Source organism: Acanthisitta chloris, unplaced genomic scaffold, assembly GCF_000695815.1.
Source record: "Acanthisitta chloris isolate BGI_N310 unplaced genomic scaffold, ASM69581v1 scaffold5990, whole genome shotgun sequence".
In the NCBI taxonomy this organism is placed as follows: Eukaryota; Metazoa; Chordata; class Aves; order Passeriformes; family Acanthisittidae; genus Acanthisitta; species Acanthisitta chloris.
The window spans coordinates 1-15182 of NW_008652085.1; the positions used below are offsets into that span (position 1 = coordinate 1).

At 39.3% G+C, this 15182-nt stretch overlaps 2 protein-coding genes across 2 annotated transcripts; one reads left to right on the forward strand and one right to left on the reverse strand.

Moving 5' to 3' along the window:
- Positions 1–73: 73 nt before the first annotated feature.
- Positions 74–5710, forward strand: ADAL (adenosine deaminase-like; the record flags this gene model as incomplete). The annotated part of the gene is made up of 8 exons (XM_009075769.1): positions 74–134; positions 597–684; positions 1307–1388; positions 2145–2271; positions 2922–3002; positions 3610–3748; positions 4457–4557; positions 5494–5710. Coding segments are annotated over 8 exons (871 nt in total), but the record flags the coding sequence as incomplete, so codon positions are not given.
- A 3838-nt stretch (positions 5711–9548) lies between these two features.
- LARP6 (La ribonucleoprotein domain family, member 6) lies at positions 9549–14108 on the reverse strand (the record flags this gene model as incomplete). Its single annotated transcript, XM_009075780.1, has 3 exons — positions 9549–10622; positions 11432–11624; positions 14053–14108. Coding segments are annotated over 3 exons (1323 nt in total), but the record flags the coding sequence as incomplete, so codon positions are not given.
- Between the last annotated feature and the right edge of the window lie 1074 nt (positions 14109–15182).

Genomic DNA, 15182 nt, shown 5'->3' on the forward strand with positions numbered 1-15182 from the left:
CAAAGTGTAGATTTTTTTATTTCTTAATACTCATTCAATGTTCGTCCAATAATTATTTTTGCTTCTATTTTAGATGTTTTCAGGTGTTTCAGTTCATCTATCAGGTTACCACTAGAACTGAAGATATTTTACTGGTAAGTTAATTAAAAGTTTGCTTAAAACAAGCAAGTGATACAGTCAAAATAATTTGGATTAACAGCATTGTAATGGCATCAAGAATCCCTTCAATTGAAGGTCAGAATAATCATTTGGATTAACAGCATTGTAATGACATCAAAAATCCCTTCAATTGAAGGTCAGAATAATTACTGTCTGTAATACTGTGGGATAGTATTTCCACAGATGGAGAGCACTAAATATTACTGTGGGACAGTATTTCCACAGATGGAGAGCACTAAAAATACATTGGGCCTGAAAACATTGCATGTGTTTTCACAACATTGCATGTGTTTTCACAACAGAAAAATAATTGGGTCTGCTAGTTGTAAAGGAAAATATCACAACAGAAAAATAACTGGGTCTGCTAGTTGTAAAGGAAAATATAACCAATTATGAGCATTCCTTTTGTGATGTTGAATACACTGTTACTTAATCAGATAACTAAAGATGTCATTAAAGAGTTTGCTGATGATGGTGTCAAGTATCTGGAATTGAGGAGCACTCCAAGAGAGGAAAAGTCCACAGGTACAGTCTCTTCTGGTTTTTAATTTCTAAGTTTGATGTGCTGTAAGACTTAGTTCAAGGCTATGTTAATAACAAGTAAAGTGAAATTCAGTTGGCTCAATAAAAATATCCTTTAAGTATGAAACCAAAGATTTAACCATGTATAAGCATGTCACTGTACTATTAGATTTTTGAGGACAAAAATGTGTTGGCTGTAACTCTACTACTCAAGAGTTTGGGTTATTACCTTGATTATGCCATCTGAATCTGCTCATATTTTTAATAGCTGATAGATTTTATTTTTGTTGCTTTAGTTTTTATTTAATCTTCTATGTGTTTAATAGAAACATATAAAAGAAGTCCTATTGCTACTCTCTGGTTCACACAAAGTTGTTTTCATTTTTCCAGATGCCTAGGAGAAGGTTTAGTTCAAATGTATGCTTCATAGTGAAGCTGTATTTGCAGGCAGAGTTAGAATGATATGGGTTAGGAGGCTGTGGGCTAGAATCAAATATGCAAAATGAAATTTAGGAGGCTAGAGAGCTGGGTCTGCAATGAAGCTTAGGAGGCTAGAGAGCTGGATCTGCAATATAGTCAAATTAATTCCAATATGATTGCTGCAAATGTGTGCATTTGTTTGTAGGTATGACCAAAAGGATGTATGTTGAAACTGTACTTGAGGGAATAAAGCAGTGTCAAGAAGATGGCTTGGATATAGATGTAAGGTAAATAAAGAATGTGGAGTAACTTTGTTGCAAGGTTGTGTGTTGCCTGATGCTCGGTCATGTTTGCGTAGGAAAGAAAGTTTTACTGGGTTTCTTTCTCTAGCAGTAAAAAGAAGATAAAAATTCAGGTTTCCATATGAATGACGTATTTCCATTCCATGTAATCTAGTTTAAAAACAGAGTCAAACTTCTTGGCTTTAGTTCTGACCATTATCTGCAACATTTTCAGGAAAAGAAATGTTTTTCATGGCATTTGAATTAAAGGCTGCTTTTGCACAGCCTAGCAGCATTGCAAAGATTTTGCTTGATTGCAAGTGCAAGCAGAGTGCTGTAAAGGAGAGCTGGTCCTGGCCAGCAGGGATATTTCAGAACGTGTCAGTGGTTGCATGGAGGGAGTTGCTGGCCTGTCTTTTATCATCTCACTAGCTACCCCTACTAGTTTTATTTGTGGAAGCTGAAGAATTCACATTCTTCATGTGTGCTATTGCATGTCACAGGCCAGCCCTGTTATCTGTTTGTGTACACTGCACTTTGGTGCTTGCATTCCTTGAACAGTTTCCTATACAAATTTTATATATATAGTGTATATATATATGCACACATTATATTTGTTACATATACACTGCATAATTTTATATATATGCTTTTTATACTCGGCCATGAAGGATGTGAAGTGCCATTTCTGTTGGTATGAGATGTGTTGAGCTCCTGATGTTACAGTTTGTGTGTAATTAATTACATTCATTTCTCTGCTAGGCTGTTAATAGCAATAAACAGAAGAAGTGGCCCAGCAGTTGCTAAGCAGACTGTTAAGCTTGCTGAAGAGTTCCTGCTTTCCAGTGACGGGGTTGTAGTAGGACTTGACTTCAGTGGTGATCCCACCGTAAGTTTTTGGTTTATTTTGGCTGTTCGTGAAGATAAATACATAGTGTTGTGTAACAGCAAGAGGTTCTAACTGTGCTTTGTTCTTAGAAGTTTTTATCTGATGTTTATTGCTAGTTGGAATGGATTGTCTGTAGTCTCACTGCCTGTTGCTGTAAGGGGCAGGTACTTGAACAATAGACTAACGTGATTCTGAGAAAAGAGCCACTGGTTAGCAATGTTTACCTGGGAAGTGTCTGTAACTGAGCTGGCCCAGTCAGACAGACTGGGTTGAGGCACGTTGACACTAGTTTAAATTTTGTTTAGCTGCACCAAAGGCTTATCCTGTATTAAGAAAGCAAAAATGTTTGAGGACTGTTGTCAAGTTGAAGAGAAATAGCTCTAGGTGGTAGATGTATAAAAGTTGACTTCTAAGTCTTGGATAATTATCTTGAGCTACTGATGTTTGCCCCATTTGCCTGAATCACACCTGTATGGCAGAAGGTTTATGTGAATTGCTGCATTCAGGATCCAAGGAATGGGAAAACAGAAATAATTCAGTGTAACTATATTTGAATGAAGTGTTTTGATATTGCTAGACTTCTTAATTATGGTAATGGCAGGAGTTTTGTCAGATAAGCTGTAGAATGGTGATGTGTTTGTGTCTTCAAGGCAGGACGTGGCCAAGATTTTTTGGAAGCACTGTCAGAAGGAAAGAAAGCAGGTCTAAAGCTGGCATTGCATCTGTCTGAGGTAAAAGTTCTCTTTATTTTGGTGCTTTTCTGTAACTCCCATTTTATGAAGATCTTGATGAAACCAAAATCACCTTCTGTGCATTTTGAACTTTTCAGTCCAAAGTAGTCATGGTTTGGGGCATTTGACAAGAGAGAAGAAAACAAGAAGAGATCTTCAGCAATCTCTTCTGAATCCTAACGGCCAAATTATTGCTTCCTGTGCTGTATCTGTTGCAGGGTTAGGTATGAAATTGAAATTAGTAACATTCTAAGAGATCTGCTGTTTTCTTCCTGGTGTTATATCAAAAGTCATGAACAGTGAAATCTTCAGTTTCATAAGTAGTGAGTTCTGTTGGCTCTGCTTGTATCAGTAGAAAGAGCTGGGCTTTGCCATACAATCTGCTGAAGTGGTGGCTGGAGTTTACTCTGATGAGCCTGATAAATACTGAAGATGATTTTATTTCTTCAGGAAATCAAGCAGGACTATTTATACTCATTTCTATTTCAGTAGCACCTTCCTTTGGAGAAAATATGCTGTGAAAATAGATCTTGAAGTCCATTGTAATTATTTAATGTGCTGTTTGTTCTATGCTGCCTTGACAGAATGTAAAATATATCCTCCCTAGATTCCAAATCAAGAAGAGGAGACCAAAATTCTGCTGGGCTTGCCTCCTGACAGAATTGGACATGGAACATTTCTCAACTCTGCAGCAGCAGGTTCAGAAGAGTTAGTGTCACTTGTTCGACAGAATCAAATACCTATCGGTAAGGAAAAAGATATTGAGTATTACTTCATCTTTAGTTATTCATCTGTGGTAAGGAAAAAGATAATGAATATTACTTCATCTTTAGTTATTCATCTGTTATTTCCTGTATGTACTAATGATTAGGTGCATTACCTTTCTTATTGTCTTTGGTGCTGTTTGTGCTGTTTGTATTAGAGCTTAGAAAACTAACTTTATATGTAAATACTTTATTCATTTTTCTATTACTTTAAAACACCAATAGTAAAACAAGCCTATTCTTTTCGCTGGTGTCTGTGTTATTTCTGTCATCCCCATCAATTGACAGAACACCCAGGGACTGCCACTGCTCTTTGCCCAGGGATGACTGAGGCACACCTGGCAGTGTACCTGAGAGAACTAACTGCCTGTGAAGGTTTGCTTGTAAAGCTTTGGGGGTTTTTGACATTGGTGGCAGCAGGCAACAGTTGATGTCTCAGACGAAATCAAAACTAAATCATAACTTAGAGTTTCTCTGCAAGTCTGTGTGGTGATTCTGTATCTGGTTTGCAAGCTCCCTAGATTTTATACCCAGAAGAAAGTGATTTCCTCACAAGAAATTACCACAGAAGCATAGAAAATCAAGGAAACAAAAATAGATTATTTTAATTTTTATTCAGGAACAGAAATAAGTCAATTAACAAGTAAACACGTCTCTTTGATACATCTCCTCTTTTTATTTTCCTCTTAGAACTTTGCATGACATCAAACATCAAAACTCAGACAGTGCCTTCCTGTGACAAACACCACTTTGGGTACTGGTACAGCATGGGCCATCCTGCAGTGCTTTGTGTAAGTTTTCTTATTTTAACCATATATTTTGTCAAAGAGCCAAACTCATGTGAAGTTGGAGAATTATCTCTCCTTTTTATAGATCAGAGGTGACTTAAAGCTTAGGACCTTGTAGTAAATCATTTGCTTTTAGGAGATCAGAATGTTCTGTTTGAGAAATGCTTGTAATATAAATGGGAACTGATAGTCTTTCTCTTGGTTCTGTTGTAAAGCCAGTCTGGATTATCTGAGTGGATAAGAGGATCAGCTGTACATGCAATGAACTTCATAGCTGTTTGGATACTGACAGATTTCTCTTAAAACACATGGGTCCATGCTTGCACATATGCTTGTGCTTACCTGGGTGTTCATTGTGTTGGGTGAGAGTTCTTGTGTTCTCTTGAGAGCTCATGAAGGTCCTTAAACATTGAGGTGCCAAGTACTTGTGCTGCCATTGGCAGGAATTTACTATCATCCTGTTAGTTTAACCCCAGAATCTGTAGCATTGTTTGTTTATATATTTTAGAACACTGTGCTTATTATTCAAATAAACCTCAAAGGTTTATTGTCTAAAGGGTGAGAGAGTTTCTTCCCTGAAGGTGCAGGGATACAGAGTGTGCTACAGCTCCTAGATCTGAGGAAAGGGCAAAGAGGAATAAGGAGACCTGCACATATGGACATGGCTTGAATGTATGCAGCATTTGATAGTCATCTTTTTAGCAATTTTAATGGGAAATCCTATTTCCTTGATAAATTGTGCCATCACGTCGAGAAATGTTCTTGCATGTTTGAATTATTTATCCATTTTGAGTGAAAATAGGGCAAAGAATGAAATGATTACGCACAGTTGAAAGAACTGTGGGATAAGATGTGAGACAGCAGGATAAAACTGGTGTAGGTATTGACGCAGAGGAACTAATTTAAACTTCTCTTTCTTTTTTTCCCATTGAACTCCAGACTGATGATAAAGGTGTCTTTGCAACCGACCTATCGCACGAATATGAGCTCGTTGCAAACACATTTGATCTGACTCGGTCACAGATGTGGGATCTTTCCTATGACTCAATAAACTATATTTTTGCTTCAAGTGCTGTGAAATCCAAGCTAAGGGAACAGTGGTGTAAACTGAAGCCAGCTCTGTTTGACTAATCAGACTGTTGTTGTTCTAAACAGCTCGGGTGTATTAGCTGAGTTACTAAGCATTTTGTACTGCAGTCCCAGCTTTTTTTGACTTCAGGGTTATAAACCCAGCCACAAACTGCCAGTGCAAAATGAAGACAACAGGAGTGGATCCTTTGGGGACAGAAATAATGTTATTGTGTAGTTGGGAAGGGCTCTCAACCAGTGGCTAAAACTCCAAACGTGTTGTCACGTTGTGTCTCTCCAGCTGATAGGACATTTTTATAAAATTACTTAGTTGAAATATGTCATCAAAATATAATATTTGAGAGCTGGAACAAAATGAAGGCACTTCTGTTGGTGTTGAAAGTGTCTCTGTTAGCAACATTCTGCCAAGCAGTTGAGATGTGTTGTGTGTATTTGGGCTTTGTATTGTTCTCAGATTATGAGCAGTGGATTGAATGTGAAGGCAGAAACAAACTCAGGGAGAAGGAAATATTTGTTCCAAAAGAATTAAACATTGCATCTGGTTTTATTGCTGTGCATGTATGAGTGAAGCTGCTGTGGACTGTGTAGCATCTGGGGGTGCCTACTGGTGCAGGCAGCACTGGTGTTGTGTAGACCAAGTTAAGAACCTTGAACGCCTTCGGTGACTGTGAGCTCCTTGGCAAAGTGGTCTCATTCTTAAAATGCTTTTTAGAATTGCTGTCTGTTTCTGTAAAAAAAAAAAGTAATAAAAATAGCTTCGACCTCTGTGTTTTCAAAACCACTACTTCCAGCTGTGCATGTGTGTGTTTGAACTCTACAGAAGGGTGTCACTTGCTGCAGGATTCCAGAGGGTGAGTCCCTGGAGCAAACCTGCTGCCTGCCAGCTGCACCCCCTGTGTTCTGGCAGCAAACAGAGCTCCCTGCTCTGGGCAGAGACAGAGCTCAGCCTGCCCTGGCCATGCACATCTGTGCATTTTGGTCCTGAGAGCTCAAAATGGCTCTGAGCATACACATGCAGCAGTGTCCAATGCCAGGCAGTGCTGGCTACTGCAGGAAGTATCCAGAGAGAAGCTATTTCCTACCTACAGTATTTTTATGTTGATTAATTAAACAAGCAAACGTTCTGGGCTCTGCAAGGAATACTGAATGTAAAGCCAAGGATACAAATGGTGTTTGTGACTTCTGTTTTGGCCTTTTGTAATACTGTCAGCATAAAGTAGTTGTTCTGGCTCCGAAGTGGCAATAAGAAATGAAAAAAATAAGAAATAAAAAGGCTGGGGAGGAGGATAGCAGATAAGTTGGTATGTCTGTGGCTACCTGAGGTTTCCACAGAATGTTTTGCAAAGAGGAAACATTCCTTTTGGAGATGCAGGGAAATTATGTGGAGGAGAACTGTGGGTTTACATATTTGAACCAGATTAAGACCTTGTGTTGACTTTTTCTCTATAAACAGTACTTTTATTTACTTTCCAAATAGTTTCACTGATGACATTATCATTTGCTGTTTGATTGTGCTTGTCTGCATTTTCTTTTAACAAAAATAATGACCATGATAAATGTATTCTTTTCCTTTCTTATTGAAAAGTTCTCTAAAGACAGGTGGAACAGCTTTTTGGAATGTTTGTTAGGTATATCTTAGGACTGCAGTAAAATTGCATTCTCTTGTAAAATCCTGGGTTATGGCCTTCTAATAACTTCAGTAACAATCTGGTTTACTATTGAAGAAAAACTTGACTTTGTGTTTATTTACTGAGGAGTCATCCTCAGTGTTCATTGTATTGTACAAAACTTTCTAAAGCAAAATAAGACTCATAATTAGTATCTGAGACTTAATTGCAAATTGTTACTGTTATACAGAAGTAGGTTTGGTTTTTAAGGTTTTCACATGGAATGTGCCATGTAGAAGAGTTCCTTCAGAGAGCATAGCCCTGGTAAAGGCTGATAGTTTTCACTTTTTGTTTTCCTGCAAGCATCAGGTGTCTTAGAGATTTTTAACATTATGGACTACTACATATAATTCTCAATATTTCCACTTATGTCTTCAAAACACTCCCTTGCATTAGCTGTAGTACTGCCCCAGACAGTTTGGTACATGGTGACACACAGATGCTGCATAGTTTGATAATTAAGCAACTTCCCTGATTACTAATGACAGGAGCACTTGGAACATAGTGAACCAGTGCTGTTGTATGTAATCTCGAGTTCTGGAATCACTCTTCTATAAGACTTCTCCTGTCACTCCAATACTTGCAGATGTGCTGCTGATTTAAAAAAAAACCACCACTTTGTGTTGAGCAGTATTTATAGTGTCTTGGCTGGTCATGAGAGTCAGGAGGTAACTCGGAGGATTCCATTTGTGTGCAGTAAAAGCACCAAGAATATATGTGGGTGGCTGAAGAATGCCACAGAACTGGGATTCCTGTATATAGGATTCTGACTGTGTGTTACTGTGGTTATTTACACTGCAGAAGTGCTGCACTTAGGAAATGGGACAGGATGTGGAGTTTTTGGAATGAAGAATCACTCTCTGATGAGACCTTTTTCATGCACAGCTCCCAGGTTGTCCATTAGAACCTGAAACCCTCTTACTGTCCCTGGGCTGGTTTTCCAGAGTTTAACTATTGTAAGTGGAACTGCAGTTTCCTTCTCTGGCTTCAGGTAGGAGTATAGTTAATTTTAATTGAAGCACTTCTTGCTGAGCCTGCTTGTTAAATTCTGAGTTAGCAGTGACAAAACCACTGTTTAGTTTATAATATTGTATAAAAACGACTGTGACTCACAGAGTGAAGCATCACCACAAAATTAACCAACAGTAATGGGACAAAGGACCTTCTCTCCCTGAATGCACTGGAAATTTTGAGTAACTACTAGTAGAATTTCATATGGTTTAAGATGAGGTTTAAGTTATCTATTCAGGTGCAGCTCAATAGGTAAACAAAATAGATCTAGACCAAGTTAATATTTTTATTTCCATCTGATTATATGAGAGAACACTTACAGAGCAGTCTCCAATGCTCAGTCTTTACTCACATCATGTGAAAATACACACTTTGACCCTACTAACCAATACTGCTTTGGCAATGTATGCAGAGAGCAACTGCTCACTGTGGCATAAATTTCTCAGTTCCTTTGGAAGCAAACACAGAAAGTCTTCAGCACCTTGACTCCTTATCATGAGCCTGGTAAAGTACCACAGCTCCTCACAGTACAACTGTTAAACTGTAAGGATTTACACACTGCTCTTCAGGATCACAGCTTTGCAAATAATGGACCTACATGAATGATTTATATGCCTGTTTTATTTAGGCATTTCAAAATAAAGACATTTAAAAAAATTACTGTAGGTAAGGACACTGCATTAGCCAAGTGCATCAGCTGATTAAAAGGCTGGCACAGCTCTCCTGTGAGGCCTGGAGAGCAAGCACTGGTCAGACTGGAGAAGAGAGGGCTCTGGGGGCAGATCTCATCCAAGTTTAAATGCCTGATGGGAAGGAGTAAAGAAGAGGGAACTAGGTTCTTCTCAGCGATACCCAGTAACAGGAAAAGGGGCACAAACTGGACCCTAGGAAATTGCTCCTGAATGTAAGGAAACACTTTTGTACTCTGTGGGTGACTGAACATGGGAACACATCACCCAGACAGGCTGGGGAGTCTGTCCTTGCAGATACTCAAACCCCTCAGTGACCTGCTGTAGCCTGAGCAAAAGAGGTGGACTGGGCAATCTCCAGAGATGCCTTCCAACCTCACCTGTTCTGTGGAGAAAATATACAAATGATAAAGTCTCTATATGAATACAAAAAGCTTTTAAAATAAAATACTGAGTTAACTCAGTCACACAGATTACAGTTTTTCACCAGGCTTGGTCATCAGTTGGCTGACTTATGAGCCTGCTTGTAAAGAGTAGCTTATTCACTCTTCACAGCCTTCCTTCTTTCACAGCCATCGTGGAATCCTTTGGTGCCGTCAGGACCTTTCGGCAGCCGCAGCACTCCCACAGGGACACGGTCTGCATTTTGTGTTTTCCGAGCCAGCATGGGACTGCTGACAGGACTCTTCTCTTGTGTAAGAGTTTGGGCTTTTCTTCTCTGTACCCAAGGGCTCCCAGAAGGAGTGATGCTGCTATCAGAGGAATAATCTGTACATTTCCTTGGAATTTCAGGGCTAGTGCTTGGGTTAAGCTTACTGTCTTCAGCCAGTGGAGATTTTTTGGTTACTTTTCTTAGTGAAGATGGACTGCTCCAAGGACTTGACCTGGGTGACACATTGGGACTCAAATGGTTGTTTGGGTGAATGACAGGGCTCAAATTACTCATGGGATTGGTTGCAGTACGTTTGCGTCCTGACAGTGGTGATGTAGGATTACTCTCTGGGTCAGAAGAGCTGTTTGCTGAAGATTCATCACCAACAAACTGAAGTTCCTCAACTCTCTTATTAAGGGATCGAGTCTTCTTAAGACTCTTGCTGGTATCTTCATCACGGTTCTTGTCTTTGGGGACTTTTTTCTTTGGTGGTTTCATGCCTATTAGGACAACTTTCATGCCAGTCTCTTTCTTTTCAGCACACATGAAATCATGAGCACGTACAGCAGCATCCACTTCCTCAAACTCTATAATTGCACATTCCTGAGTTCCCAGCTGGGTGTACCGACTGCTGACCCTCCTGATATCAGGTGGCAGATCCCTGCCAGGCTTGAGAACACGAACGGATGAAATGACACCAAAAGTTACAAAGGCTTTGAGGAGATGCTCCATCACCCTTTCTTGCATGCGTCCATTTTCTTCTTGTTTGTTAAGATCCTGCAGCTCAGAAATCATGTGGATATCATACACTAGCAGCATCCTGGTAGGGATGTTTTCACTTGGAAACAGTGGAACTGGAGTATTTCTTCTAACCTTTTTGTTATCATCATTAAGCTCAAGAGTGTCCGAGTACTTCAGGGCGTAGGCTGTGGTTCTCCAGTCACGGGTAAGGTGTTTCACCTTGAAGACAGACACAGGTTAAGCACCAAAACTGATCAAACCCACTCAAACTAATTACAGAATTCTAAAGCAAATGCATCCTCCAGTCTACAAACAGAAACCTGGACTTAAGGTTCATGTAGCAGACCTGGTGAAAAGTACACAGTTTCCCTGCTGTACTGGGCAGCAGTGAGCTCCTGTGAAGCTCATGTCCTGTTGAATCTAATGAGAACAGGAGCTGACACTAAAGCTCAAACTGGAAATCATTAAGTTTGTTCAAGTGATGCTTGGTCAGTCCATATCTAGGTCTGAACCATGATCAAAATGCATGTTCTGGGGAGTTTATTTTGTTAAATTTGCCAAACAAGAAATGTTGCCAAGTTTAGGACTTCCTTCTATTGAACTGAATTTTCCTCTTTATACTACTCTTCATTTTTGGGATCTTCGTACAATTGCAAAGGTCAGATTCACTGACCCTTCTCAGAGACAGGAAAGTAACTTTACCAGGATTACTCAGCTACTCATGAGTAGTTGACATAAAAATTGATTTTATCTAATGTCCCATTTACTATGTTCTCCTCTCTCCCAGAATGATAATTTAAAAGCATATGTGCTTAAAAGCCTATGACTTCCTTAGCCAGTCATCGAGTTCAGCAATTAAAGTTCTGGATGAGAACAAACTTAACCATCACAGCAAAACGGAATCAACCTCTGAGAGAGGCAGAGAAAGACTAAACCCACTTTTACAAAATGTTATTGTCATGTCTCCTCATGTTTTTAGATTCATCAGGCTTACACAAGGCACTCCAAGTCTTAAAAAGTTCACTTACCTTCTTAAAAGAAGTGAGGAGTTTAACACTGACATAGCCCTTCTTATTTCTTCTGATATGCTTCAGAAGGAAGGCATCTTTCTCAAGGTTCTCATCTGAGAAGTAATATTCAATCTGTGCTACTAACTTCTGGATCAGGTCATTTTCTGGTGGTTTCCAGTTCTGGTCAGAGTCGTCATCATTTTCTCCACCACTGGAAAACAGTTAAATCATTTTATCAACACACCTTCATCTTATATTAGTGGATTCAAATAGTCTTTCAAAATATAAAGGCATAACTGTAATGCTGGTTCCAGCTTACTTTGGGCACTGAACAGGTGCCACCTATCCATCTGAGGCAGCAGGCCAGCCCAGAGGAGCAAACTTTCTAGTCAGAGTAAGAAGGTCCTGACTCATTTCAAAAGCTGATCTCAGTGTAGAACAATGAGACATATACACTAAGGTCTTGAAAATGCTCTGCCAGCTCAAATCCTACACCAAAACACAAAATGAAGGTGCAGAGGCACTTGGTACTACACATAGTACACATATTTTTTAGTATGAAGCTATTAAACAAAGCCTTGACCTTTTATGTGCTTCATGAGTAGTGTCACATACCAGCGAGTGAGTTTTCCAACTTGATGCAGCCATGATTCCTTAAGCCTCTTTGCTGCATGAATGCAGGAGCTGGTATCCAGGGAGTAAGAAAGACTGACAGGACTTTACACTTGTTACAGGTCATTCCAGAGAGAGAAACATAACTAGCAGTTTAGCATAGGGGCTGCCTGGACCTGCAGTAGCAGCTCATGTTCCTCAGGAATAGCTGTGTAGACACAGATGCAGCTTCCTAAGAAGTCATTCTCATTTCCTCTCTCCCCCTCCCATCATATTGTCTAGGTATCTGGGCAAAATGGAGCACTATGGAGCATCCGATCCCAGAAAAAGGTCCTGTAACCTTGGACTTGAGAGAAACTTCTTGCCATATGCAGTTACAGCAACATGTTTTTTGCTAAACTAGAAATGACTGAGTTGCTATCTAGCACCCACAAGTGACTAATGCACAAGTCTGTCTTAGGCCAGAGTCATTTCTTGAAGCCATTAGCAGTCTAGTTTTGTTGTGGGACCATCGTGAAAGTTTATCTGCTTCTTATGGTTCTTCTGCTGACTGGGCAACACATCAGATCTACGTGGATACTTGCACAATCCTAGAAGTCTCCCTGTTAAAATCTCCCAGCCATTAGTGGGGTGCAGTTCAAAGCAATGACAGAGCAAGAAAAAGAATTCATTTGGCAATGCCAGAAATGGAGGATAATAGATGAAGTTAGGATTAAGATATTAAAAATTATTTCATCGCCAGCTGTGGGTGCTGGTTTCAGAAGGAAGAAAAAAACAGTGATGTTTATTTTTCATTCATGATATTCCCTCACCCTACTACTTCTCATTCTCATTCTTCATTCACCACCAATTCAGAATTAGTGTAGGCACAAGAAACTTGGAACATTTCAGCCTTTTTACATACCCACAGTCTGCTAGGAAAAGCTTTTTGGCAGACAGGCCAGATTCACAAAATCTCTTACAACAGCCCTCACTAAGTGCTGTATGGAAATCCCACCTACAGCAGATACAGAAATTTTTTAATTAGCCCCATATTAATTCATAGTAATGATTAACTAGTAATACCTCTATGGTGTCAAATGTACTACAAAAGTAGCTGATAAATCAATTGCAGTCAACACTGAGAACAAAAAAACCCAAACCCTAGTAGTTATTCACAACCTTATTTATTTCTTTCTTCAGAGCCTTGTGACAGATATGCTTGTCAAAACAGACTGAAAAACAATCTTTTAATATGATGACTCATCTGGCCATTAGTCAGAGAAGAAACTAAATGTATCTACATAGAAAGCAGATTTGGAGTTTTAAATAACAAAACTCACAAACAACATATTAAATTGTTTGGATAGAGTCTAACCTTTTGAAAACTTTAGCTGACTCTTGAACGAAGTATTGTATTAATAAGCACTACGTGGCAATATAATTTCTAAATTCCACAGGACAGTCCCTCAAAGGCAGTGCAAGTCTGTTACTAAAAACATGTGGATACAAATACCACGTGCCTCCTGATGGGATGTGTGGCTGAAGCAATCATTCACTTAAATTTCTGTTGTAAAATGCTGTATATCACACCGACAACATGATGAAAACATTCACCTTTCAAGCTCAGATTCTTCCTGTGTTTGTGTCCAAAGTGAACTTGAGTAAGAATAGCTTTACTTTATGCACCTGAGAACTACCTGTTTATTATCAACAGTCTGGAGATTATTCTGAAGCACCTGCCAGCTAAATGGCTGAAGAGTGAATGTCACAAATAACTAGAGATTTCTCAAAGAACTGTAGTGCTTTACCATGGGGAAAGGGTTTTCATTTCCTAAGTTACAAAACTCAGAAATTGAGGAAAAAATCCAAATTGCCTGCTAGCTTAGCTGGAGGGTGAGATGGCTCATCTGCAGCAGCTTTAGACTATCACTAATAATTTTCCAAATGTTTCTAAGTAATTTCCTATCAGACACTGCATTCCCAGAAAGTAAACCCTTAGGTAAGTTAACATGTAAGTGGCAAAAGTGTGTGTAAACTCCACGCGCCTACTTTTGATGTGCAGCCTTTCTAATTCTCTCCAGGGCAATACCTCTGCCCTTCCCTAGAAGGAGGAGGCTATTAACAAAAAGGCAACCTCCAGAATTGCTGAATATATATCAGCACTGTCAGCAAACGTGTCTGAAGATAGCACTTACTGTAGGGGATTAAATAAGTGGGATTTAAGAGTAGCTATTGTGTGTTGAAAAAAAGCTTGAAAAATAATCATCCTTTTTTCTAGTCTAAGCCAGGGCTAGACACTCTTACACAAATAATATTATCAGAGATAACATGTAAAAAATAGTCTGAATTTAAGAAATCACTAACTGGAATGCAACACTGTAGACTTCTGTATGTATTTCTAAAATGCAAGTCACATACGATTATGGAAAAATAAAGCAGACTCGGTTTGAACATCTTAACTGTCCCCAGCTATGCTCACCTCCTGCTTCTGTAGGGTAGAGTTGACAAGTCTGGCAGCTGCATAAAATTTCCCCCTCCCCAACTACTCCTCTGTAATTTAAAATAATACATTGCAGTTCATTTTTGCCAGTGCTAAGGTATGAAGTTAGAGAATCAATTAGAAACAATAGATGTTCAAACAGAATACTGGATTTCTTGCTACTGTACCTACATCTCTATGTGACAATTTATTACTGCTTCTGCAGCTTTAGTACAAACCACAAGATGAATTACAACTAGTGAGCTTTGTCTCTCTGCAGTTTTCTGGCACAAAAATCTTGGATGTTCCTTTTAAGAGATTCTGGTAGGCATCAACGCAATTTCAGGCATCACTTATAATTCCTCCAACATATTACTGAATATAGACAACACTACTGGCATTATCAAACAGTAAAATGTGGAGTATAAAGTGGTAGTTTCTTCTGCATTTCAACTGGTCTTGATTTCATGTCTAGTTAGATTGTTTTCAAGACCACAGAACGAGTCTGTTTGTCTATGTCTTCGATATCTAAGATGATATCCACGCGTCTATGCAATAAAGACCAAACGAACCAAAACAACAAACCCCAAAACAACAAACTCCAGAACACAACAACACCCGAACCCCAAACCCTTTCTGAAAAAGACAGTGAAATGGGAATGTCGGGGGGACGCAGAGCCCAGCGATTCTCGCTGC